This window comes from Acanthaster planci, linkage group LG05 (assembly GCF_054643075.1).
Source record: "Acanthaster planci isolate LZ-2023a linkage group LG05, COTS_SCS, whole genome shotgun sequence".
In the NCBI taxonomy this organism is placed as follows: Eukaryota; Metazoa; Echinodermata; class Asteroidea; order Valvatida; family Acanthasteridae; genus Acanthaster; species Acanthaster planci.
This window is the reverse complement of record NC_141781.1, coordinates 22896889-22924784: the sequence shown is the minus strand read 5'-3', so window position 1 is coordinate 22924784 and position 27896 is coordinate 22896889. Positions and strand designations below refer to the sequence as shown.

Here is a 27896-nt window from a genome sequence, read left to right as displayed (position 1 = left end):
TATGTACATTTTGTTTTATTCTTATAGTTTTTTCTAGCCGGGAAGGAAAATAGACATTTAAACAAATTACGGGGAAATGTCGTGTGTTTTTTTCTAAACGCCTAGGTTTAAATTGTCACAATGAATATAATTACACATCAAACCACAGATAGTGACAAACACAAAGATAATTCTGTTGGTATGGTTGCTGTTTTATTTTTGAAGGTATAAAAAAGTGTGTCGCTAAAATTAAACATATCAAAGTTCAGTACCTGACAAGCTTGTTATTTTTTTTATCATAGCCAAATGCCAATGTACACGAAATGAAAGATAAAACAGCACTTTGGATTCGGCTGTATAAACTTTTTTTCTTTGGTTACTCGCTCCGATCCTTCCCGCTGTCGAATGGACGAGTCTAATAAGTCGAGCAGTGACGTACGACAAGGATTAGCACGCGACTGGTTCATATCAATCCCGGGGGATGTAATAATGGGGTAATCGTCAAAGACTGTTTGCGTTAGCCCTATTAGCCTCTGCAATCGAGCAGTTACAACATCTTGCGACCGTTCGTGCAGGGTTAAGCAGTTTGCTATCTTCCCCAGACGTGTTTCTTCAAACATGGAGCTATTAAAAAGCTGCACAGAGTCTCCATCTTCAGAGATACAGCGTGAAGCTCAAAATGCCGTAGATGGAGAGCCTGTAAAAAGTAACGCATTGAAACAAGTCTAGTAGCGGCTGTATAGTCTGATGACCCACTTTACATGTGCATGTGCATTGAGTACACATGGTCTCCAGCGCCAACGGGGACCGCGCAGTGTGGTACAAGTTGACGGTTCTTTTCAACCCGCAGACGGTGCTAGCTTCAGTAGCTTCTTAACAGCACTGTTGAGTTGCGGTGACGGCTAATCCATTTTACAAAGACCAATATCCCACTGGTTCGGCGACAGGACTTGCTTAACAAAGCCGGGTAGGTCGGTGGAAACCTTGGAGCGAAGCAGTGGTTGGAAAAATTCACGGCAGCCCTCCATCATTAAAACAGCTATTAGTTGTATGCCGATCATTTCACATGGATCAAGGCTCTCGCCATTTTATTATTGCATGATGATTCGTGTGAGTAGAGTTGCCCTCTTCCTCAGTGTGAAGAAGTAATATTGTTTTGACAAGGACAGCGGAGTAACCAGCCTACCACTGCATCAATCTCTTCAAAGGAACCAGGATTTACTTTTATTAAACACTTCAGATCTGAAGTCAGTCAGGAGTTTACAGTCTGTCAGCTTCATCGTGTCAGTACCGGTTCGCGGACCGGCCGCCGAGTGCTACCGTTATTTTCGTGGGATGAACAATGTCCTATCGACCCATGAGAAGTCGCAGTAGCGGAGCTAGCGGGATGATCGTCCCGGAATATAAGATAGCGCTGCTGGGCAGCTTAGGAGTTGGCAAGTCGGGTAGGTTTGGAGATGAGTCTGTTTCCTTGCTCTGTAATGTAAACACGTTCAAGGTACTGTGCTACTTGCTAAAGCTACTTAGTAGGATCAATTTATGATCTAATTTTGTGTAAACAAGCATAACAAGACAATATGAATGTGTCGTAATTCTTTTAAAAAAGGTTAACCATGAAGCATTCCATCATGTCTTTGAGTGTTTCTTTCAGCTCACTTGCCAGTCTTGTAAAATTTAAAAGATTAGCATCTCAACTACAGCGTAAACGTGCTTGATCGACATGATCGATCTCCGTAGCAACTTGCAAATTGAAATCCTCTTATCTGTCCAGTGTTTGATTAATTTCGACAGAGGATGCGAAGATGATTACTGATTCAAAGTTTAGACTGGGTATACTGTAGGCCTATATGCAATTGTTTGTTAAGGCTATGAATTATCGAAAACCCAGCTTTCCTCGTTCCTGTGTATAACTTGTGTTTGTCCTGCTCTTGAACCCTAGAGTCATACACAGGTTATTTCAACTTATTTCGCCAGTGTAGCTAAAAGACTATGTTCATTCTATTTAGCACGTTGATTTCAGAGGCAAGAAATGTATCGACGGAGTTTTTTTCAAATTCGTTGACTAGTCGGCGCCGGTCGGCAATGCATTTCTCTGGACGTAACTTTTAAAAGTAATACTCCTACAAATAAACTTCTCACAATTTCTAAACTTCTTTGCAAAAGACGTGCACCTGTTGAATTTTTAATTTTAAGGTTTCTATTCTCCATACCTGAACCGAATATTGTACCCTGAAAAAAGCACACAAATGACATGCATGTCAGAAATGACAAAGGCGCGAATTGATTTTCTTACAGGAAGATCTTTTGAAAACCACATGTCAAAATATTCAGTGGATCTAATCTATTGATACATAAAAATGTGTTACTTTGTTCAGGTTTCCATTGTGGTTGCTACTACATATTTTTCTGACAAACTTTGAATCTTGTTTGCCGCTGCCTCGAGGCATTTATACTTCTAAGGTGCACAGTAGGCGTTGTATCCACAAGCCATTCTCCTGATGCATTCCATACGCCTTGCTTTCCTTTGTATCTGGCATACCGATGCAGTTCTGTTGTTTGCCGTCTTGCAAACATGTTAAAACAGTTTTAGTCAGTAAATGGTCAACAGAAATGTGCTCGCTTCGTGTATCTTAACAGAGAGTTATGTTGATCTGACGTTTTTGGCAGTTTGTTAATCTGATCGGTTATTATTCTTGATCGCTTTTGTCTTCAAGAGAGCAGAGGTAGGAGAAGAATTTGCATCTAAAACGGTTCATTTTTAGCAGAAAGGTTGACTCAGGTCTTCATTTCCTAGCACTGTGATCCTTGAAAAGATTAGGAAAAGTAAAATATTTGTTAAAATCAGAAGATATACCGCAGACTTTGAGGTCTAACCTTTACCCATCCATGCAGCTTTATTTATGCGTGGGCGTTATCGCACTACATTCATAACCTCTCTCCCGTTGTCAGCATAACCAGGGTCATAAGGACACTCGACAGTAATGTTGATGGCGATTTCCAAATCTACAGTAACCCACCAGAAGCGAAGCTCACCTCTGCTTTATAGCACTGATGGGTCATTTGGACGTCGTAAACTCCCCACGCCATTCGAAATGGGCAATTTCTTACATTTGTTTATCCAAATACATTAGTGGAAAACCAAAAGCTTGAAGTTTTACAGCCATGACGTGAGACGTAATTATGGTAATATCCTGGGATTTCCAAAGAGACAGAAAACATTAAAGTAGACAATAAAAATTATTTTGCCGAAATGCCACCCAGGAAGGCACAAGGATACTGTAAACTTTGGAAATAGCCGTTACTATGTTTCATAAGGACACATGCATAAAGACTACATGTTTAGACAAGGTACCGTTATCGCTAAACGTCATGAATTCATTCCGTTAAAATATATAAAACAAAATTGGAAGGAACATTCACTGAGTCTCTAGGGCGTTTTCAGAGGACTTTAAAACATGAAGGTGCACATCAAGTGCATGTATGGTTAGTATCAATACTTCCTTGATCGGAGAGCGAGCAGTATTAGGGAAATTAACTCTACGTTAAAATTGGTGTACGTTGCCTTCGAACATTTGAACCGTGCTGCAGAATCGATAGCGAGCGTATTATGCTATGCAGAGAGGAGCTCCCTCAAACGGCTGGTGTGACCGAACACTGCCAACCAGTTTTGTTAGTGTCCTAAAAAGCCACTGTTATTGACAGAACGTGAGGCAGCATTATGGTGCCAAACTTGACCCACAAATCCCATTTCAAGTGTTTCAATTCCTGATACTGTATTAAATAACATAGGCTGAAGAATAGAGTGTATAGTGCTGATAATTATTTCCCCTTTATCCGCTTCGAGCAGAATAAAGAGGGCGAGTTTGGAATTGAATTTGACAGTCTATACGCATTCACCGCATAGGCACGCAAGTTTATGCGCGTTTGACGCAGAGCACGCCGAGTACGCACAACGAATTAAGGCTGGAATGTATGGTCTTCACGTGCAAGCAGAACGCGTGCAAGAACTTAAAACCTTCTGACTTTCTTTCGCCGGTGAGGGTGCACTTCAGCTCTGGGCAGTATGACTAATCAGGCCCGTAGGCCCGTAGGCTGGGGGGGGGGGGTCAAGGGGTTCGAACGAACCCCCCACCCCCCGCTGGCTTCTGAGTTCCGCTTGTTGGTGGTCTTTTGTGTGTGTGTGTAGGCCCTACTGAATATTTAAATATACCGTAGGACCCAATATTCGGCATACGAGCCACGGCTTATAGTATACGTTGATTCTCAAGCTCAAGGTGACCACGATTCTGCCTATTAATGAATCAATCTCTAGTCATATACACCATCAGGAAGTTCCGGCAATTATCCACATTTCAGTTGTTTCAGAGGGTTTGAAATCAATGTATTTTTGTTAAGTTTATTCAATATTGAAATCTACAGTGTACAAGTCTTCCATGCAACCTTTGGTTCACGACAGACAGGCAACTTTTCAATGCTGTTTTCCAAAGCACATTGTGATAGGCCTTTGTATAGAAATATGAGTTAACAGTGCCAAAAGTTCCACTTTTTGGTTTGACAACCCCCCCCCCGTCTCTGGTCAGGCAATGGGCCTGCTAATCCACAGACATATATACACATAGACCACGAGTTTTGCGCATGTAACCGTGAGTTTATAAACCGTGGGCAAGTAATGGGCGAAACGACGAATGGCAGTGCGTCTATTGCGAATTGCGCGTAACGCATGCATGAACTGGGAATGTATGTATTTGTTTACATAGGCTCTAAAAAGACTCTCTTGTACTGCTATCTCTTCTGTTCAAATGTTGCAATCGCACTTTTTCGAATCTGCATGGGCAAGATTAAGTAAACGGGATTTTTTTTTACAATCAAAAAATGGCTTCATAGAATTTTTGGGCTGTGTCATCTGTGTGTCCCTATACCAAGGGGTGAATTTGCCCACGTTTTGGATTTAGTCGGGTGCCGTCTCGGCTACGGTACCCCGCCGTTGTTTTGAATAGGAGCTGTCCGTCTATGTGTTTTATATGTCTTTGGACTAATTCGATTAGACGCCAAAACTAGGGTGGCACCTCACTCACACGCGCGTTTTTCAGCTTGAGGCGCTTACATTTGGCAAATACGCCTATTTGTTGAAGAGGCATGTAACGCGCGCGTGTACCACCCGCCCACGAGTGTAATGCTACTGCAGTGATATCTTCTAATTCTGGCCGAATTACACTACAGCGCGTTAGTAATTGGACATTATGGCGTGTGACTCGTCCTATTTAATCAATGGTGCAACGACGGAGAATACTATATTGAGGAAGAAACCACACAAATGTCGAGTCTGCAGGTCGGCCATGCAAAAGTGTCTGACGATTTAACCGCTTTTGTTTGCGTTTTTCTTTTTATACCTCAATTTCTGAATAACGAATAGTTGATATTTGGCTCTTGGCGTTTCGTTAAAACAGCCTCAGTCTTAAACACCCTCGGGTTATAGATTGAAATTATCTTGTCTTCAAATTGACAAAAATTTGGGAAAGATACATTGAACTTTTTTCTATTTCAAGTGGTTTTGGTAACTTTAACAAGCAGTTATTCGAATTTTGAATTATCGGTGAACAATTGACAAAATGCTTTTCATTTTTTTATTGGAAAATGTCCGTTTATACAAAACAAGAGTACAAACCTGCTGGGTCGTTTTCTGGATATGAAGTTAAGTGTATTTTGTTTACTTGTTAAGATAATGTGCTTTTACTTGTTATTCCCTTTAGCACTGACAGTAAAATTCATCACAAGACGGTTCATCAATGAGTACGACCCAACATTAGGTAAGTGCACGGGGCGTGCACAAGATATTTCTTTGGATAAGACTTGAAGCTATGCGTGGTGGAAGTACTAAATTAGGTTAGGCTTGCGGTTGCACCATGTACAAGAAAATATCTCTTTTATGAGTGTGTGGTTCTGAGAAGACACTCAACGTTCTGAAGAGTATGCTCTGTTCGCCTTCAGGACGGTGACTGATATTTCTTGTTCTGTTTTTTTCTGTTACTTCCTATGGACCTTTTCAACGATAATTGTAAATCCATAATTATGCACGCATGTGCATAAATGGCTACGGCAGTTATAGGCTTGAGCAATCCATCGGATATGTATAGGGGTACAGATTGCAACGTCATGGTCTCTCATGTCCTGCACAAGTTTTTTCCCCATCACAAAACCCTCTATCATCATGCATATGTAGCTGTTAAATTCTGGTCTAAATGGGGTTGAAGGAGTTCAAAATAAGTACTTCCAAAATTTCTTTCGCCCAAGCGCACGACGTCAACAGAAATAAACATGGCTTTCTGTTAATTTGTTGTTTTTTACCTCGGAAAAAGCAGATGTTGGATTCCTCATTTCGTACATTGTAACAGCCTCTTAGAGCAGAAACTTTCAATTATTACAATATTACTGGGTTTCCTGAAGACTAAATGAAAAACTCGGAAAGTCCGAGAGCAAAGTGACCGCAAAGTTTGTACCCGTGTACATTTTCGGTGGGTAGCTTACGCTATTGCTGCCAGGTTCATTTATGCCCATGGTTCATTTCGTGTAATTATGAAACGTATGTTCATGTACTAATCAGTTGGAAACGGAGTCATTCATTTTTGCGCCTGTCACAAAAATACACACTTGTCATTTTGTATATTTAGATTTACCACGTAAACACACGTACTCCTGGTGCATTGACACACCAGACACGGGACATGCATTGGTTTGCAGTCATTCAATTTCTTTGAGTTTTCTGTCATGATATCGTTATGTTGGAATGGATAGCAGTCAGTGTGATTACACTTGCAAAGACCTTAGCATTTAACTTTCATCATTTAATGGCGTGTCACGAACGTGACGTACCCTCCTGTATTTCGGTCACCTATCTGAGTGTTATTATGTTTAGCATTAGTTTTGCTCCTGCCACACCCTCTCGTTTCTTCGTTCTCATTTACAATGAGAAATCGTCCATCGAGTCAGTGTCTCGTTTCGGCAATATTGTATTCTAATGGAGCTGGTTGTACGTGTACATTATACATGTATTAGTATCTTATCCCCGTGGAGGTATTGTTGATATATTACCACCAATCTTGGAACGGCGGCTTTCCCGATCGCATGATATCCCTACAGGCTGTCTAATTCGTAGCAGTCACCCATTCACTAAATTATTGAATTTTATTTCGTCCATATGTTGTTCCCGTTGGTATGTACCCACGAAAACCCCTAGAAAATGGTAGCTGCAATTGACATTGCGTGTCAAGGTTTAGCGACGTCCAGTGGGTGTTGTATGAACACATGGTGACGATAAATCATCCTGAATGCTCTGCAGCACGTGCCGTGTCGACTTAGAGACGTTTACCAGAAACGCGCTGAAAACTTATAAATCTCTGCTCAAATGTCCCCACAGGCGTCACAAATTGCGCTGTAAATAACATACTGTCCATGAAGACTCTTTTGGAAGTCTCATGCATGTGTAACGTTATTTGTCTTTCAGCATGACCTTTTTACTGTTATCGTACATCTGAATTCCTTACCTTTTGTTGTTTATAACGACATTAGCTCAATTTTCACTGCAAGTCAAAAATGCAACAGAGTTTGAGCGTCTTATAAGCCACGAGGGCACCGATTGGTGACTTTTATTGACATGTGCAGTTGTAAAATCATTTCATGTGCAATTCGTGAAGATTGTTGTATGCCTTACCGACCTTAGAATCTGTATTAACCGCTTACAATTGGTTCACTGCAATAAGTAAAAATTAATATTACTCCAACAAAAGTGCAAAAGCTGTTTTAAGATATTTGAACAGCGCCCCAACCATTCATAAATTTGTTCATTTCAAAGAAGCAGCAAATTACTGGATATTTTACTTAGCATAGGAACATGATCTATGAGGCTTGGATCTTACTAGTCTTGTTTCATCAATACAACTCTGGTAAAATTACATAAATGTATGTAGGCAACCAACTAGCTTGGCTAATTGTCAGACATATAATGAGGGTCTATAGGCGTACTACGTTGAATTCTAGCGTTGGTTCGTTTTATTGTTTACAGGAAAGACGTCATCAATCACCCTCAATATTTTTGCGATGTAAAAGCCCAGTAACAGGTTGAGAAATAAGTGAGATTGTATGTGTTGGCATGTACATATACGTTCACTTTGGCACGTTCGTATAACTGTGATCAACAAAATGCTTCGCAAATTGTTGACCCAACTGGGATGCTTTTTAGATACTCAAAGTTCGTTCACTCTCATCAGTTCAGTTCTCATTTCGTTGTTGCATAGGTTGAGAGTTCCTCGATAGCAAACAGATGATTTGAACAATTGATAGAGTCCATCAACAATTGCTACCTTCCGTTAAAGACCAAGAGGAGGCTGCCGAGGTCCCTTTAAATCGTAACATGTAAGACCACTGACACAGGCTCGTTTAATTTTAAGTTTGAGAAGTTGAGATTCGCATCTCTCCTATGTATTGAAAAAATTAAATTACAGGTTCTAGATCTTGAGATATTTGCACAATTAGTACTTGATATTGCGAAACTGCTTTGTTGGGCTTCTGATGTGTACTGAAATGTTCATGGCACATTTTGATAAAGTTTGTATTGTAGTTTTCTCGTCTTTCAATCCGGTTTTCCTGGTTCCAATGCTACCTTTTAGTTGTACTCGATGTAGATTGGTGCCGTAGTATACTCCATCGTGAGGTTTTGTCTTGAATTGATTCTCCCGTGTCCCTGTTCCCAGTTCCAACTCGATACGAATAAACCTCATAGATTGGATTCGTCAGTCTGTACTCGATCGCCCAGGTGTCCTTCACACTGTTTTGTTAGGAGTCTTGGCGCCAGTGGATTAAAGAAATAGTTAATAGATCGCCATATTGAAATGGGATTTTATTTTCTCGTCACTTTATCTGGTCACTTTACGTCAGCATTATTTCTTATGTCATACAGTTCTTAGAAACCCGTGGCAAAATATTATCTTTGGAATGTGTAAGCGCAGCTGTTTTTGGTGTATTTGTTCGCCAACGTTTTATTATTTCATCATAAATTATCTCGAAGGCAAAGTGTCTCCCGGGATATTGGTTGGAATTTAAACCCAAAGATATCGCAGACTTCGCGCTTTGATCGAATCTACATTAGAATGGGTTTTTACGGTGTTGTTGGGCTGGTCGAGGACTCAATAACTCTTGCCTTCTGCAAAATCCGCCATCTTGGAATAGTGTTTTGTGTCTGGGATGAATCATTCGGTTTAAAGATGTTAAACAAAACGTTCAAATGAAGTGTTGAGATTTTTAATTTGTAGCTTATGTCCTCAGCATTCATAGTTGGACTCTAGTATTATATTGACTATGCCTATTCGGCGTAATAAGGGCATCCTATTATTATAACAATTGTCGTCATGCTTTTAAATTAATATTCTCACATTGATTTGATTGGTTAGAGCCCATAGTGTGACCTGGCCAAAATCACCATTACAATATGAGAAATGTTTTTGAACACGAGAAAAGGTTGTAAAGGGTTGTAACAGTCTAACTTGAATAGAAAAAACCTCTAACGTGAGCACTAAAGAAGGCTTGATTCAGATATATAAGATTTTCTCTGACTGATATAGAAACTAGGTTTTCTCCAATGTCTTGTAAGTGACGTTCGCCATTCTTAATTGAATAGTTATCCGACTTTTGTCATCTGCTCGATGCATCTCCAGGATCAGCACTATTCACACTGAAACCTCAATAACACGCTACAAATTACGTGTCGAATCACATAAATGTTGACTGTCGATCCTACCAAACAGATTTAAGATTCCATCACGGTTGACCAACTTAATCCATGGCCCCATCGCCTCGCAAAGCTTCGGAGTTAAAGTCTACCAGAGGTGTTCGAATTAATACCGGTGGCATTGGAGTGAAAGGAATAGCAAGTAACAAATTGCCCGATACATAATTATTTGGCAGCTACATACAAACAGATTTAGGACAGAAGTTTGAAAATTCATTGTTTAGAACAACAAAGTTGGTTTGCTGGAGGTTGAAAAAGGAAGTATGTTACCGTGTTAGAGCTCAAAATTTTCACAAGTTTTGTACTCCTTGGTTAAGGTCTCTGAATGGTTATGGAGACATGTAATTGAATTGGGTTGTTTTCAAATAGTTAAAAGCTCGACGGGGCTTTGCATGCACCGCCTTCTAGGAAGACGTGGACTCGATGAGAGGGATTGATAGCTTAGAGTCTTAACTTGAAGACTCGACGATGCGATTGGTCATCAAAGCTTGCAGGTCTTGTGCATGCTAGCAACAGGCTTCCTAACGTGGGACACATCACATTGCTTCATTAAGACTCCATAACTGACAGTGTTGCTTTGACATCGATTGGACGCCAAAGGTACTCAAGGTCTTGTCAACATTTTGGCTTACCTGTCTACAGAATTGTTACCCGAAGCACATTCTGGTATGTCAAGAATGCACACCTGATGAGTTGGTTTCAACTATAGCTTTTAAGATTTAGAAAGACGATGAGGATAGCTAGTGAAGGGCAAGTGATAGCTTTTGTACAAGTATCGTTGTATTGTCCATCATTTAAGTATTGTAGACCCCTCAAAATCCACTTAATAAAACTTTATCACAGTCTGCAGTGACGGCCCTCTTTCGTTTCCTTCTTTTTGAACTTACAGGCACATTGCATTGCCAAGTCTTGTTGATAGCAGATGCTTCATCAAACTTAAAGTGAATCATTTTAAGTACTCCGCCCCAGACTAGATCCCTTTGTAGTTCATTGCGCCATTTTGTATGCGCCATTGTATCTCCATATCAGTGTTCAATACTTCCATTTTACAGCTCATTTCTCATCCAATCGAAAAGCATGCTTATGCCTCTCAAAGTTCTTGACATTCAAAACGTCATATGAGTCTGCAGGTAAAGGCAAACTAACCGTGAAAAGCAAAACTATTGCACCCTTCAAACTTGCTTGATGTGTAACTGTAAGGATACCGCCATTCTATTGCCTTACATGTGACGTCAGAATGTCACGTGTGGATTGGATGGTGACAGTGAAATTGTCCAGAGTAAGCCCCGTTCGCTGAAACGGACTCCATACTGTGGAGTTATGCCAACCGTGACACGAACCAGTCCATGATATTCCAGAAGAAGACATAATTTACATCTTCACTAACGTTAAGGGTGTGTTTAGGTAGGTTTTTGTCCGTTTTCAATTTAATTGGAATTTCCAATGCACTTTTCATAACATTAGATCTTTAAAAAAAAATTGAAGAATGTCTTTTTCATTATGATGACTACAAATTGGAACGGAAATATCACTCTTTCGTTCATTGTCTGAGCTTTCCTTTGAAATTTATTATTATTCATTAAATTTCGCATTTTTCAATTAGTGATTTAAGAGAAATATATTCTTCAGACCGAATAATTTTTCTTCTAAAGGTAGTTTCATGATATCCCGCTTTAATAGGGATGAACGTTTGCCCGGAAAAAAATCCTTTAAATCATTTACTGAAATTTATCACAACTTCACAAGTGAATTGGAGAGTTTGCAAAATCATTCGGATGTAGTGTTATGATCTTACATATTATGAGTCCAGGATACGGCGAGAAGGCCAGTCCATGAAATCGCTAGCATCTGTGAACCAGCTCACTTGTGGCTTATTATACATTCCCGAAATCACCCGAGTGTAGACACAGGAATCCTTGCCAAATCAAAACCAGGGCTCGACAGTCACGCACTCTCCTTACTGCTCAGTCCGGGTTCGCCACCTTTTGCCTTCTTGTACACATGCTTGTGCAGATTGTTATGCAGGTCTTTGACGTAGACGGAATGTATGAAGGACATCAGAACAGCTGTATCGGAAGATGGACTCGATGATTTATAGCCTTAAAATGATTCCAGTTGGCAATTTGTAGAAGCCATAAAAATATAATTTAGCGTTAAACTCTAAATAAATAGCAGGGTTTTCATTTATGCTTTTTCGGCCATCAAAATCTGCACTTTATGCGTATGGTTCTATTTGTCAGTTATTGCAAAGTTATTCCTTAAATTGGCACTTTTCAGGATTTGTTTCGCATGACGTTTTATATTCGCAGTGTTGTAGAATTATTCACATCCAGTCATGTTCTCAGTCAGGACAGAGGGCGCTACATAGTACAGTATGCATGACGTCATGCATAAATTTACAGTACTTTTAAATGTCAGTTTCTGTGCCTACGGAGTAATAGCTATTTCTGTACACCCATGGGACTTATTAGCTCTTCAAATTACAGAAGAACTACTGTCTCAGTCACAGTTTGTGGATGGTCAGTTAGGCTCGTCCATCGTCTTGTCGCCGGAGGCTGCCAAGTAAATCTATTCTTCTGCTTTTTTCGAGCGAAATCAGCGTGTCAGAGCCTTTTGGAGTATAAAACTTAGAGGACCTTGGCGGGAAAATAGAGACAAATAACCGGTTTAAACATAGGTCTCTAGGATCAAAGAAATTAGATCTGAAGTAGACATTCGTGTATGGGTGTAAACACAGTACAAAATCAATTGACAGAGCTACAGGGGTCCGTCGATATGAGAGAAATGAATCGAGAACTCCCAATAATTCTAAGATGCAACTTCTATCCTCTTGAATAGTTTCATTTGTTACCATGCAGGCAACTTCTTGCTACATGTACAGACTGCAAGCATTAATGTAGTGACATTTTGCCTTATGAAACTACCATGTATGCATGGACGCATGCAAGACGCAGCTAGGTAAATGCACTGACCAGAATAGTCGGGATGAAAACTTCCAAAATTTCCAAAGCTTTATAGCCATGTTCATAAAGTGAAGCTGTAAACGTGGCACATGTGTACATGTATTGCGAATCTGCATAAAAAGTCGACTTCAAGTTACGAAATGCCCAGGACCTCTGCGAGTGGAATACTGAGTACCATCTACAAAAAGTCGACAGAATAAGCCAAGCTGTCATCGGTTTACCTCAAGTATTTTTGTCTGTTAGTCCTCAAAAGGAATCTTCACACATTATAATGTCGTTGTCATGCATCATGTCCCCCCTCCAAGTGTCAGGAAAACACGTCAGTTCTTCTTACTCACGCACGGACGACTCTCAATCCTTTCTTCACAATGTGTTCATGGATGAAATCGGTTTCAATTACCCATTGATTTTAGTTCATCATTCGGATAAACCATCTACCTCCCTCAATGTCTGGTGTTCTTTTCACATATGCCACTAGATTCACTTGAAGGATCAACTGGCCCTGGGGGAAAACTTTTTAACGGACCTTGGCGTGACAAATGCCTGTAATCTATCAGGTATAGAGATCTAGACAAGACTGTATAAGATTACGAACAAATAAACTTTCAATTTCACCGTATTTTGAGGAACATAGTACAGCACCGGTTTTAGTAAACCGACTATAAACCGGTTATAAATGACTGATAATGAAACGACAGTAATAAATCAAAAGTGCGATGACCTCTTTTAATTCTGTTACGATTCGACGTATAGATTCGACGATGTCATAAAACATTGCATGTAACATCATGTAATGGATTAAAAATACTAATGGTGTGAAGCAAGAATTCAACGCGTTCTGTGATATCAAGCAAGCGTAACTGATCATTCATTTGAAGCCACTTTTTTGGATACCCTATACTAAATAGTAACCTTTCTTTTCTCTAAATTTAGAAACCGACCTGTAAGGTGATGCGTTGTTCAAAGTTTTCTACAGTGGCGCCAGTTGCTCTAGGAAACCTGACCTCAGTGATCCAGTCCGGCTTACATGTAGTTATAAACCTGTGTGACTTCTCTCAATCACAGAAACTGTAACTTTATGATTTATGTATTCTCTAAAGAGATGGATGTAATTGGCAAACGCGTTCTTGTCTCACCGAAAGAATTTGCTGCTGGGTGGTTGGTAAATTTGACTTTGCTAAAGTTTGAACTTCTATAAAGTTGGACTTTCTTTGCTTGATTTTTCATCCACAGACAGGCGCTCTTTGTGTTGCTTCGGTGTCATATGGCATACATGCAACTGACATTTCCGACTAGGAATCCCCGTTGGTCTTCATATTTTCCACCATCAAACTATGCATGAAACGTCTCTGTAAATTCAGGGTATTTACACCTCATCCAGGCACATTCGATTCCCTCCAAAAACAATCTATTTACGAGAGAGGGATACAGGATTAATGTCGACTTTTTCCATGGTGGCACAGGAAGCGCCCTCATTATGCCAATGTTTTGTAATTCAAAACTGTGATATGAAGCGTTTTAAGCAAAGCCTCTACCGGCATGTACAAAAATTCATATTTGAGGTTTGATATATGTGATTTTTAAGCCGCTTTAAGATGTGATAAAATCTGAGTTGAGGGCCTGCTTCGAATATCCTCAAACTCATAAATGAAATGTGACATTTTCATTTCGTTGTGAGATTAAGTTCACAGTAGTCTCAGCCCGAGGCTGTTTTGGATCATTCTACATGACTGGCTCTATCACAGGGTCTTTTCATATTCCCGCGGGAATCCGTCGAATTTTTCCTCTCAAATATTGTTTGTTCAAGGTCAGTGATGTGGGGTCTTGTCATTCGGCAAATTCTAAGTATCGGTCACAAAGCACGAAATATTAAAGCCTCTGGCAGGATTTTTTTTTTTTTTTTGCGGTGACGTGATATCACTGTCATTCAAGAAAAAATCATATAGTTTCAGGCGAAAAGAAATAAAGTTTCTCCACTGGGTGGTTGTTTCTTTAACCATAAGAGTTATCAGTAGGCTATCACTCACTTGCTCGATGTAAAATTGAAATAACGGAATTTTAGGACAGAGTGGAAGTTGGGAGTGATCATCCATAAATCTTTTCGGGATCTCATTGCATTATGGGATTGGATGACAAACGCGCAAGGCATGTTATATACAAACATATTGGAATGTGAACTGGGTATTGAAAACAATTGCTTAGTACGTGTTTTTTTTATTTGAAACAGTTTCTCGGAGATACTGCAACTGTGCACCTGTCTGTGGGTGGAACTTGTAATTGAGAAAAGTCTGAAGAAACTAATTAATCAATGTTTGACTGGTTCACATCCTGCATGGGTTTGAGCATAAAATGCATTGCTTGAAAGAAGTTTTCATCCAATCCCAGGATGCATTGAGAATGTCCGAGACGCTCATTGGCTGAAACTCATATGTTTATCTTTGCAATCCATTTGACATTTCCAATCTGCTATTTTACAAAGCTTGTACGATATGAACATTCCTGATCCGGATATGATCCCGTGATCAAATATTTCAGCCTGTGACAAATGCTATATTGACAGGCTGATGTAAAGGCGCTCTGTCCAAAGTGGTAGAGCAAGCCTGGGAACTGGGAACTGATTTTCTTTTTAGTATAACACGAAGGGGTCCTGGTCAGGTTTTCATCATCCGACGCAAATTCTCTACTCTTGGCGCCGTCATTATGGCACCCCTTTTAATATCATAATAAATATACACCATCGTCTTATCATAAAAGGCATTTGTTACATTGTTTTGATAACATCGGAGAGTATGTGTATACCACTTCTTCCAAGTACGTGGCGACTCCTAGCTCGCTTCTTGAAGTTTGTTGGATAGAGATTAAACACTCACATTCCGCAGCTATTACCAGTAACTCTAGTTTAGCTGCCAGACACTCCGTCAATCAGTTCAATTCATCTGCAAGGTCGTGCAACTCTTGTTATCTGTTATAGAAAATGCCACTTGAAGTTTAATATTTCACAGAAAATATTTGGTTTCCGTGATAAAGTTATATCAAGTAGACACTAGACAGCTAATTTCAGCGTTTTGACGTGAGTTATGATAACAAGGGAATTACTGGTGAGGGCGTTACGGTATAGACGTCCCTTTCATATCGTTCTTACCATCGATACGACTAGCGACACGAGTCGTTTTATTCTTTGGCCTGCGTAACTCTAGTCCGTTGCTGTGTAACTTTAGTCACAAGTTGACATTCCTGTAAAACATATTCGACTGAGATTACATCGCCTTCAAATCTTGTGTGTGTTAACGGTCTCAGTAGTGATTTGCAGGTCTTTGTAATATTGCATGCACGTTTGTTTAGAGGAAAATTTCTGTAATGTGAGACTTGTCTTGATATTTTGGAGTAATGATAAGATAATGAATACATTCCTCTAGTCTTTCGTATATCCATGTTCACTGTTTTTCACATTAGTTTTGATTTTTGTTATCAGCCTATTTGCTTTGAATTTCGTTTCCAGTACAGGCTCTTCATTTTAGAATTAACTTTCGGATAATTTTAGCTGTGTTAAAAAATTGATACTTTTTATAAACGCCAGTTTTCGAGTAATTTTAAAGGGTCATACGCGTAGGCCTATAGTACAATCTGTACTCACCAGTACCTTTCAGAAATTAATGGGCGAGGTTATCTCGCCAATCTTGCTGAATTTCTATGACTGCATCAACCTTTCCCTTATTGGAGAAATATGCCGGTCGTTCATAGCACGCCTGGCACGTCGCACAAATGACTGTGAATCTGTCACTAGGAAATAACTGCTGATATAAATTTGCGGCACGGTTTCTTCCGACGATGGCCTTATTTTGGCCAATTAAAAAGTTATTTGCTGTTTTTGTGGACCCTCGTAGGTGTTTTCCACAGATCGCGGGCTGAGTGTTGAGCAATGCAGTAAATCACATGCACGTGCAGTAATTTACTCGTAATTTAGCAAGATGCAGCCAGCCAATCCGAGGTATATATGTGAAAACATCTCAGCAGCTCTTTGCCATTATCACTGCGCTTGCCACAAAAATTCGTAACCACTGGAAATTGGATACTACAATACGGTTCATGATAATTGGACAAAATATTGTCATGTCAAGTGACATCACGGGCTTGTGTCACGTTGACAGTATGCAGTCGTAGGGCCTATCCTTTGCTGAATGAATTCCCTCGCAGAGACATTGGAATGTAATGAGATGATTTTTTTTCTTTTTCTGTCGTTTCAGAGGATACTTACTGCAAGGAAGACGTCATTGATAACCAAACAATGCTTCTTCGTCTGATGGATACTGCACATGGGGTATACGAATAAAGAAGCTGAATTAAACCCCCTCAGTCTTTGAGAGGATACGACCATGACTATTCCTTCCTTGTTTATTTCCTCCTCATTTTCTGTATTTTCCTTCCCTGATTCTAGGGAACAATAATGGAATGCTTTTCCCCCTTGAAAAAGTTAACACGAGTTCACTAGTTTTCCGCCGAACATTATTGAATTGGTAATCTTAGGCGTAAAAATGAAAAAAATCGAAATTTATTCAAATCTTAAAAATTATTACATAAAAAAGTTCCCTGGATTGTATAAAAACTGCAAACAACAATAATGCCTCCCCCAAAACTTCGTTGTTTCGTTTTTTAGTTCTTACAAATTTCTATTTTTTTCTCGATTTTTTTCTTGGGGGTGTTTTTGCCAGGACGCGGAGAATCTTGAGCGCTACATCCAATGGGCTGATGGCCTTGTAGTCGTGTATAGCATCACCAGCAAACACAGCTTCAACTATGCCAAAAATCTACTGCAAGAAGTCTCTGAGCTGCAGAAGACCAGAGATACACACGAGGCGCCCGTGGTTCTTGTTGGAAACAAAAATGAGATGGAGAGATATAGGTGAGTTATACTACAGATGAGGGTAGCTATTGTAATCAGTGTCAAAGGGGAAATACTCGTGAAGTCTTTTAATAAAAAAAATCTTGGAGATAAAAATACTGGCTCTGTTTGAGCTATGTCTGAAACTGAGACATTTGTACCAATTACGAAAAGGACGATTTGGAAGGAAAACATAACAAACAGCCTAAGTTTTTAGCAAAAAATGTATCAAGTTTCCCGTGAATTTCGAAATAAAAATCGCTGAAGGAATTATAAATTTTATGTCAGCTCTGAATAGCTTTTGATCCATTTGATAGTTTTGGGCTCCTAAATGTGCTCGAAGAAATCTTTCTTTCCTTGTACGTGCACAACCTTTGATTCACTTGCGGCCCTTTCATCACAACAATCCTCATTTTCTTGTTTTTTTTTTTTTTACAAACAGACAAGTTAGCAAGCTGGACGGTAGTTCTTTGGCCACGCAGTACGCATGCTCATACTACGAAGTCTCGGCAGCTGGAGAATTTGAGGATGTGGAAAGTGTCTTTCACGAGACTGTTCGCGAGATCCGGCGAGAAGCTGAGCGACATATGCCTCTTAAGCCACTTTTTATTAGTGAAGAAAAGACTGTCCCAGCATCGCCTCCGTCGTCAAGAAAGGACCGGGATCGTGCCAAATCTCCCCAGCCTAAGGCGCCCAGAGTGCTGCAAAAGAGAACAGTATCTAGCTTCAAGTTCTTCAACAAAGGATTCAAAATATTTTGAAGGACAAACAGTCGTCTTGCTGATTTTCCATACATTTTCTTACTTTTGAGCAGATGATTGGCACTGTCATAATGCGTCATGAGTTGGGCCTCCATTAGTTTTGTCGCTCCTGAACTTTTTAATTGTTGAATAGCCAGACATGACCTCGAAGTAATTTTACTCGTCCGAGACGGAGGTCGAAGGCATTGTGGGCCAGTGTCACTTGCAGCATTAATATCTAAGGCAGTGAACACTGCTTGGAAGAACCTTCGTCTGTGGAGATCATGTGACACTAACAGGCGATCAAACATGTGTTGCCCTGGTGACAGGGTTATGGCAGGTGTCTATCAATATCGAGGGACAACCACAGGTGGCTTACACTCTACTAAAGGTCATAATTTTGTACTATGTGACCTGGTGTGACAGATGCCGACGCGGTCAGTCAACTTAAATGACCATTTGAAATAACCCACACCCTTGAGGTGACATATTCGTGTGGGATAAACTATCTTTATACCGCTGGGTAGTTGACAAACATCCTACCAATAATTCCATTTTAGTTACACATGGTCTGTCCTACATGTACAGTACATCTTAACAAGCTTGAACCACTGTCGAGCATTACATTGTTTGTAAATAATTTTCTTAAAGAGAAACCTTTTTTAGGGTGTCGGTCAGTTTTCCAACGATGGAGTTTTCACTAACATGGAACAGGAAGACTAAAACCTAGACAATACGGGCGATTCACAATAGTGCGCCACCAAGAGTTTGCAAGGCGTTGGCCAATCACAACGTGCGAAATCTGTCGACCCTTTCCAAACGTGCGTTTGGTCGACAGATTTTGCGCACTGTAATTGGCCAACGCGTTGTAAATTCTTGGTGGCGCACTATTGTGAAACGGCCGTATTTCTAATAGATTTTGAAGTTTACGGTCCATGTGTTGTCTGTTCTGTATGAATCGTAAAGTGAAGTACTCCGTATCTATGAAGTACCCAAATTTGATGACAGTGTATTTGCGTCGCATTAAACTATCGGATAACGATGTTTGTATAGTAATTACCTGAACCTTTTTTTGACTAGAGGGAAAGTCAGCCTACACTCCCTTCAGACGCTCCCTCTAACCACAACTAGCCCCTCGTCTTTACCCATCAAACTTTCCTTTATCAAGTCACATGTCTATAGTTATTTTGACCTATCAATCAGGTGACATTTTCCAATCATTGTTGTCTTTCAGTAAAATTAAGTTTAACAGAATTGTTAAAAATCCTGGTTTTCAATCTGATTAGTGAATAGAGAGGAGTCGTTATGTATTTTATCTTGTTCATCAATGTCGTAAGAACACTAGCACTGTCGGGATAAATCAAACTATATAATTGCAACGAAACGAAATTACCCTTTTACATTAGGTATTGATTTCATAATTATCTCTTGCTATGAAAGACAAAAGCTACCGATAAACTGGCATGTTTAAAGTGGGATGACGTGTTGTTTAGGCAATCTTCGTTGAAAAAATATTTAGTTTGTTTGTTTGTTTGGTTTTTGTTTGTTTTTTTTGCACACACATTTTTAAATGCTGAACAGGTTTGAAGTAGCGCTGCCATTTCAGATGAATACCATGAGACAACTCGGGAATTTTCCTGAAGCAGTTTGTGATAGTATTTAATTATACTTCGGCTCTTGTTTTCTGGGGAACCGAAGGGAGTTCATATGTTTAATTCAATTTGGAATTTCAGTAATTTATTGTGCTTAGCATTCATTGTGTAATTGGATAATTTTATACCATGAAAAGAGTACATTTGACAGGATTGGAAGGCATCGGCAGGTCCATGGGAAAGTAACGGGGGCCACCCCCACACACAAACCGAGAAAGAAGCATTTCGAAAAAAGATGTCTATTTCCCTTCCTCCCTAAACAGTCCCGAAATGTAGCCACACATTTAATAAAGAAATCCTTCAGTTTTGCCTAACTCCCCCTCAACAAAAATCCACTGAAATTTTGGTGTTTTTTGTCTACCCGTGTCTTTGGTTAGAATGCGAACATTTCTCATGATAAGACGAAAGACTTCTTTTGCAGTGGGTTGCTCTTCATACAAACTTCATAATTAAAAGCTCGAAATACATGTACATGTAGTTATTGACGAAATAGTGTTGCTGAAGAAAATAAAAATATGAACTGTGCTTGCCAACAAAATTTGTTCGATGTTGTTTTGTCCATTGTCAACCGTATAGGCATTGGGGAGAAGGTTGTGCCCATGATCATTGGCTTTTTGGAGCCTGAATTTATTTAATGAAAAGACTGAGACCCAGACCAGAAAAGGGAGAATATTTCCAAAACGAAAACTGGCTTTGTGAAAGGTTTGTGGGTTCCTTAGGTATTACGTAAGAATCTGAAGACGTTCTGACAGCTTGTCTCATGGCGCACGAGTGCCGGTGCCAGGCATACTAGTCTCATTACGAAACGCACCTTCTTGTCTTCTGTCATCAGACGGTATTCTACACAACACCACCATTTGAACGGACGAACACTGGCGTATGCGAAAGAGGCCACTTGTTTTGTCAGATTCCTTTGGTGAATCTTGCCCGAACAATAAAATGTTTCAAGGCTTACGGAGGATTAGACGCCGCTATCTTTCGTCACGTCTGAGTGAATAACAAAGGGGAGAATTGAAGCAGAAAACATCAGAAAACTCGCCTCTGACAGCATTTTAGGAAACAAAATCATGTTTTGTGAAGAGGAAATTGCATAACAAATCTACTCATAGTTTCAAAATTCCCAAATTCGCCTGAATAAAAAAGTTGGCTTTTTAGGACTGGCTGGTTCTTTGCTAAAACTTTCTCACAGCCACCATTGGTGGCGCTATGACATTGAAAGTCCGCGGTGCAATTGATATGCACGATGCGCGCGGCAATGGGAAACACCGATATGAGCATTTCCGTAGTATAGCGCCCGCCATACGGTCATGCACAATGCGCATGTTCCTTGGAAACGCCGAAATGGCCAATTTTGTGGCTCGCTATGCTGTATACACGTGTGCATGATCGACCGTGTACAAAAATGCCCATATCGGCGGTCCAAATCGGATTTTCTTAACGGTCCAAACCGCTGGTTGCCCGTTTTGTGTTAGTTTTGGCCTACGCAGGCGGGAACCAGTACTGCTCGGCAAATTCGGCAGTAGCCTTATGAAAAGTAGTAAAATAATGTTTTTGCTCACGAGGGAAATAAATAAATAGAAACTCCAGTGCCAGCTCAGATAGTTTGATCAAATTTGAAAGGAAGTTTTGATGCAAACAGGCTAAAAACCCTGGTTATTTAGGATTTGCTTGAAACGGGATGATGGGGGTACGTATAATGTACAATATCGGAGAAAAAGACTCATAGGGCAAGGACAGTTAAATAATTATGCTGCTTTTGATAATCTGAGAAATTATGTAGAAAAAAGCAGGTTGTGAGCCCCCTGCCCCCGTTACAGAGCCCAACCCCCACCGCTTAATTGTTACTGCACTCAGAATACATAACGGGGTGCAAGCACAAGAGAAACTGAGAAATGTCGGGTTTTGATTCTCAAGGGAAAAAACACAAATGGACTGGGACTGTCTTTGCTATAGCGCCACCAACGTCGAGTAGGAGAAAGTTTTCACAAGGAACCCACCAGTCCTGAAAAGCCAACTTTTTATTCCGACCGAGATTTTAAAATTTGAGATTATGGGCAGGTTTGTTATGTGATTTCCTCTACAAAAAACGTCATTTTGTTGCTTAAAATGCTTTAGAAGGCGAGTTTTTCGAGATTTTCTGCTTCAATTCTCCCCATTGTTGTTCACTCAAGCGTAACGAAAGATAGCGGCGTCTAATCCTCCGTAAGCCTCGAATCTTTTTTATTGTTCAGGAGAGACGGAACAAAAGAATCCAACAAAAGAATTGGTCTCTTTTTCAGCCGAAGTACCATTCCGTGTGCGTGTGTGGAAAGAGACTAGTGTGCAAAACGGCTCGTATTCGCCCCCAATTCACGAAAGGGCAGACCGTGGGTTCCCCTTTCATTCTATTCCTATTGCGCCACACCTTTCCTCCACTCTTGCTATTGGCTCCTTGCCATCACGTGTTCTGCTAGACTCTTAGTATTGCGTAGGCCCTGTCATTTTGTCGGCGGGTTTTCAGCCAAACAGTATCACACTGTCGGAGTCTCCCAGTGTTGCCAACAAGACGTGCATTTACACCTTGTTAGGACGCTCAGAATGTACAAGATCTGATTAAATTTTGATGCAGTTTTCTGTATTTGTTCCGAAGTTCCATATGATCATGGTCCCTCCATGGTCTAAGCAACTAGCTACTGTAAGTACTGACCTCTAAAAAATATTTCCAAGGGAAACCTAATCATTCTTTCCTCAGGGAAAACTGGGTGTGGCATATTGAAGTCAAATTCCTCAGTCTTGGTTTCAGCCTTGTGTAGGTTGACTTTATTTTTCATTACTAGTTGCTGGTTCACTCCAATCGTCTCTAGTAAGCTTCTAAAAACGTTTCCCAGAAAAAAGGTTGCATCCTGACTTCACTCCAGCAGTTGTGTACAAAGAATATGGGGAGTGAAGAGAATTTTCATGTATTTCTTAACAAAATTGGAAAATGTTTCTCAATTCCAAATTCAGGCCTTTCCAGCATTTCTGCAATGTCTGACCTTGATTGAGATATAGTATAAAAGAGTACAATTCAACATTCTTTCCCACTCCCAAACGATTAAAATTGAGCAAATTATTTGTGCTTTCTATTTAAATTTTCATCTGTGGTGAATTCAAATTTTTGTGGGAAATATTTTTTATAAAAGAAATAGAGCTTCAAATTCAGAATCGAATTGTCCTTTTTTTTAAAAGCAATTATCCTCATAATGTGAACCAATTTTTAACCTGAGACAAACGGACACTTAAAATCAAACTGATACATTTTTTTACTTTAATTAGTCGAACTCAAACAGAGCAATGACTTTTGTCAAGAAACCTTAAAAAGCTCATTTAAGTTAAACTATTGAATAACTGATTGCGGCAAAATTAAAGGAAGGTCCATATTACAGCCTTATGTGCTTACTAATCTGAGAAAACTATCAAATCTAAATTTTAATACATAGAATTCAAAGTTAACTCAAATATTTCTCTATTTTCTCCCCTTCATCTACAACGAGTCCATCTTCACATTGGATCCTTTCCGTACTCCAACATCTGAGTGATCTTCAAGCTACTACTGCCTTCAATGAGAGGGACCAATTGATGTATAAAGTTGCTGAAGACATCTTGAACTCAGTCTCGTAATGAGGAGACACTGAAGACAACGGAGGACAGCCCAGCTGAAATTCCTACCAGGACAAGAGAAATAAAGCCAATTGAAGCACTTTCAAATCTGAAGACAATTTCTTCAACTGAACTCAACTATTTTGATCGAATAGGAGATATGCATTTGATCAAAGATTTTACTTTGTCCATAAACTTGACAACTTTCCTTTAGCAATGCAACAGTTGACTTTTTAATGCATTCTGCAATAAATGACTGTAAAACACCTTGGCTAAATAGTTTGAAAAAGATTGAAAATAGTTGCCCTTACAAATCCTTCCAAAGGGACATGGGATTCCTGCACTGGATTCTAAGTTGTGAAATCGCCGACAGGATTCAGGAGTGAACTTCAGCATGAACTCTGACTTTCAGAATTGATTTATACAAAGATTTGTTGGTAACATTTTGTAGAATGAAAAACAAAATGTTGTTTTGGAGTGTGTGGTGCACTCCTGGTGTGTTTAAAGATTCTTCCAATGAGGTCCAAAAACTTGCTCCAATTTCAGATTCAAACTTGAGTAACCTTTCCAAAGCAGTGACTCTATTCCCCAAGCCTTAAGTAACTCAACAGCAATCGCTAATGCATGCACAGTCCTTGTGGCATAAAACGGTTTTAGACAATTTCTAAGTATAGTCTTTTAACTTGGCATGCAAAAAATGTGCACAAGTCCTCACATAATTCTGTCAACTGAAATTGGAGAAGTTTTCGACCTCATCTGTACTCCAACATTTACTTCCAAGTTGAGACTTTGCCAGCTGATGTTCTTTGACCTTGAAGAAATGTTTCATTTTAAACTCTGTCTTGCCATGTCAAAGTCTGATCTTTTTAAGGTGTAGACAATGAAAATTATGAAAATATTATTCATGCTTTGAATCTCATTGCCCAAAACTGTTTCTAGAATATTTGAAAAATAATTGGTGAATGAACTTTTGACAAATTCAAAATTTATAGCCTCATCAGTGACGTTTTGTACCAACAGCTTAGAAATTTGACACAAAAGTAAAGGTACTATCATGCACACAAAATATGATAACAAAATAATGAAAATAGCACAAATATTACTTGCCTCAACATCAACTGGCAACTTCTCAACTAAGTGGTCAACCAAGGATATTTGTAACCTGTTACTGAAAGTCAAGTCTATTTGTTTACAAACATGCCAAGAAAAGAATCCAAAGCATTTTGAAATCAAAACAAAGCCAAACTCTGAATGCATATTCAAATCAGGAGTCTTGAAAGGACTTCACCATTTTTATCAAATGCAAGTTTCAGATTACCATCTCAAAATGCATGTTGACAATATGTCGCCTTTTCAACAATTGAACTGTTGACAAGTAATTTCAAGGATGAATACGGAGATCTGAAGACTAAAAACATGATTTAATTATTCAAACTTGCTGAAAGTAACAGGTTACAAACTTTAAGGTATTGCTTCTTACCTTGCCAAGTGACCTTTGACAGCCAATGAAGCTTGCGTGTGCGTTTGTGTCATGACTGACCCAGGCCCTCTCCTGCAAAAAAAAAATTCGATTTAAAATTATTCAGACGCATGAGCTAGTAAAAAACTGACGGGCAACATCCCATGTTCAGGCATGCAGTTTACCTAAATGGTAAACCTGGAACAGTCCCCATTTTGGTTCAAAGGTCACTGATTAGGGTAGGCAATGATACCTTAAATGGCTACAGTGAATCTTGATACGTGTCCTGTGGTCTAACCTTTGGTAATTTGTATATGATCTCCAAGTATAGAGGTTGTATACAAATTACAAAGGGTGTGGCTATAGTATGCATATTCATGATGCAATGTAGCCGCTTTAGGGGAGGAGCCAGAAACGTGTACATGGAAGGGGAACCACAAAGGCTTCTGGAGTTAAACTTTGACACCTCAGAAACCTTTGCTGTTGCCCCAAGACCATGTGCTAGATTCTGGGTCAATCCTCTAAAGAATCCTTGGTTGACTACTTTCTTGAAATCTTCCTTGCATGGAGGAGAGGGGGGCTTTTTTGATTTGTGAGAAATAAAGACAAAGGGACACCTTATTCAAATTTTCTGTGTGAATTTATTCTAGGGAAACCCTATTCATTTTTTTATTTAAAAAAAAAAAAAAAAAAGCAGCAGTGTTGTGCTAAACATACATTGCTGGTTGGCGCCCTCTACTGTCTGGGGCGTGTGACAGTCTATGGCCCAGGTACTGTGGTTGATATACCTATTGTTTAGTGAAATCCACTAATGTGTCACTGGTGCTCTGCACCATTGGTGTCCTGCTCCACATAATTAAACATGCATTTCACTTCATTGAAAAACAAACAGTGGCCAAAACAAAGGTCAGAAAGGATTCACTGTTGCCGACCTAATCTTTGCTGAGTCTGTATGGGGTGTTTCACGGACGTCATCCCCTGTTCGGGCAACCAGGCTGCAAAATTTTGGAATGTATTTTGGACGTGAACTTTAGTGGAAAAAAGTAAAAACTGAGAAAGCTGTTTTTGAATGGACTTTTCCACTTCATTTCCAATTGAGTCCCAGACCATCAAAATAACAACAACCTCGGCCTAGATGATGACGTGCGAATCAGAGAAACACTTACTAACATGGCTGACAGACTTATAATTTGACAAAGTTTGGGGAAAAATTCTTCAGATAAACCCAACTCTCTTAAGAAGCTGGTCAACGAATGTACTGAAGTGCAGTACTTGTCAATAATTTTGTTTTCACTTGTGAAGGAAGAACCACACATTGTATGAGAAATGTTTTCATCAAGTAACAATTCCAAAGTTTTCAGCACTTTTATCTTTCGAAAAACAAAATCTACAAGAACAAAATTCCGTTTTTAGACAGTGAAACTGATAAATAACAGTGTGCATTCACCAAAAAAGCTGTGTGGTTCAATCTGTCTTTCATTACCAGAAGCCTGGCAAAGCCTCTTGGGAAATACTGTAGATGACATTGGGTTTGTTAATAGCATACTCCTAGGGAATATGTTCTATATTTATTCCTATCCTGTTTGGAAAATATTAATAATAGGTTTCAATAAATTCAGAGCAGCAGTGCTAAATACTGCTCCTCTGAATAAACAGATATATTTCAATGAACTTACGAAATTGTGAACTGTTTTATAATATCGCTTGAACTAAGATTAAATTACTTTTAACCCTCCTATGATTTGGAGACATTCCTTCACAAAATCTATTCCCTTGTGTAGAATACTGGCAAGGGAAGATTAAAAACCAAATGCAACAAATCCAATCCAATGTACTTTAGACTAAACCCGAAGGGTAAGGACTGTGCATACTTTACTGGCCTTAGACTAAACCTGAAGGGTACGGACTGTGCGTACTTTACTGGCCTTAGACTAAACCTGAAGGGTAAGGACTGTGCGTACTTTACTGGCCTTAGACTAAACCTGAAGGGTAAGGACTGTGCATACTTTACTGGCCTTAGACTAAACCTTAAGGGTAAAGGCTGTGCATGCTTTACTGGCCTTAGACTAAACCTGAAGGGTACGGACTGTGCGTACTTTACTGGCCTTAGACTAAACCTGAAGGGTAAGGACTGTGCGTACTTTACTGGCCTTAGACTAAACCTGAAGTGTAAGGACTGTGCATACTTTACTGGCCTCAGACCAAACCTGAAGGGTAAGGACTGTGCATACTTTACTGGCCTCAGACCAAACCTGAAGGGTAAGGACTGTGCATACTTTACTGGCCTTAGACTAAACCTGAAGGGTAAGGACTGTGCATACTTTACTGGCCTTAGACTAAACCTGAAGGGTAAGGACTGTGCGTACTTTACTGGCCTTAGACTAAACCTGAAGGGTAAGGACTGTGCGTACTTTACCGGCCTTAGACTAAACCTGAAGGGTAAGGGTTGTGTATACATCACTGGCCTTAGTAACACCTGTAAATATATAGCTTACATTGTTAGACAGCTGAACACAACTCAACAATGAACAAGACTCCAAACGGAGGGTTGAGAAAAACTCCCCAGAAGTTGCACTTTGCCTGTGATCTCCTTAATATTACAGACAAAGAACACATATATGTATTCTTAAAATGGAAACAGAATAACAATTGATGACAAGTAAATGGCATTCCTGGAAATTTGCCAAAATGACTGTATTTAAGTATCTGCAATGTTAATGGTCACATGCATCTGTCTAACTTCCTCTAACAGATAGGATTTGTCTATACATGTATTATATAAAACCTAAGACCTTTTGACTGAAGACGTAAGTTTTCTTTTTCAA

At 39.6% G+C, this 27896-nt stretch overlaps 2 protein-coding genes and 1 long non-coding RNA gene across 7 annotated transcripts in view; 2 read left to right on the top strand and 1 right to left on the bottom strand.

The window, feature by feature from the left end:
- Positions 1-506: 506 nt before the first annotated feature.
- LOC110990367 (ras-like protein family member 12) lies at positions 507-20532 on the top strand. The gene is made up of 5 exons (XM_022255340.2): positions 507-1424; positions 5730-5786; positions 16968-17041; positions 17433-17623; positions 18045-20532. Exons 1-5 carry the CDS (start codon positions 1322-1324, stop codon positions 18361-18363), a joined length of 744 nt encoding a protein of 247 aa, XP_022111032.1. The 5' UTR covers positions 507-1321; the 3' UTR covers positions 18364-20532.
- A 1995-nt stretch (positions 20533-22527) lies between these two features.
- On the top strand, positions 22528-25692 carry LOC147799263 (uncharacterized). Its single transcript, XR_015425239.1, has 2 exons — positions 22528-22668; positions 23507-25692. It is a non-coding gene; the product is annotated as an uncharacterized LOC147799263 (long non-coding RNA).
- The window catches only part of LOC110990364 (uncharacterized), a 43975-nt gene continuing 38849 nt past the window's right edge, over positions 22771-27896 (bottom strand). For 3 of the 5 annotated variants that reach the window (XR_015425238.1, XR_015425236.1, XR_015425237.1), the window contains one exon: positions 25047-25164. The gene's annotated coding sequence lies outside the window, so the exon portion shown is untranslated. Of the gene's footprint in view, positions 23678-24946; positions 25165-27896 lie in introns of those variants that run through there. The other 2 variants (XM_087136915.1, XR_002599811.2) reach the window with 2 other exon arrangements.

Excerpts from the sequence above, each read along its gene's own strand:
- LOC110990367 (XM_022255340.2), top strand. The coding sequence starts at position 1,322 with ATGTCCTATCGACCCATGAGAAGTCGCAGTAGCGGAGCTAGCGGGATG. Across the intron at positions 1,425-5,729 it reads CTTAGGAGTTGGCAAGTCGG|CACTGACAGTAAAATTCATC; the intron begins GTAGGTTTGGAG and ends TATTCCCTTTAG. Across the intron at positions 17,624-18,044 it reads AATGAGATGGAGAGATATAG|ACAAGTTAGCAAGCTGGACG; the intron begins GTGAGTTATACT and ends TTTTACAAACAG.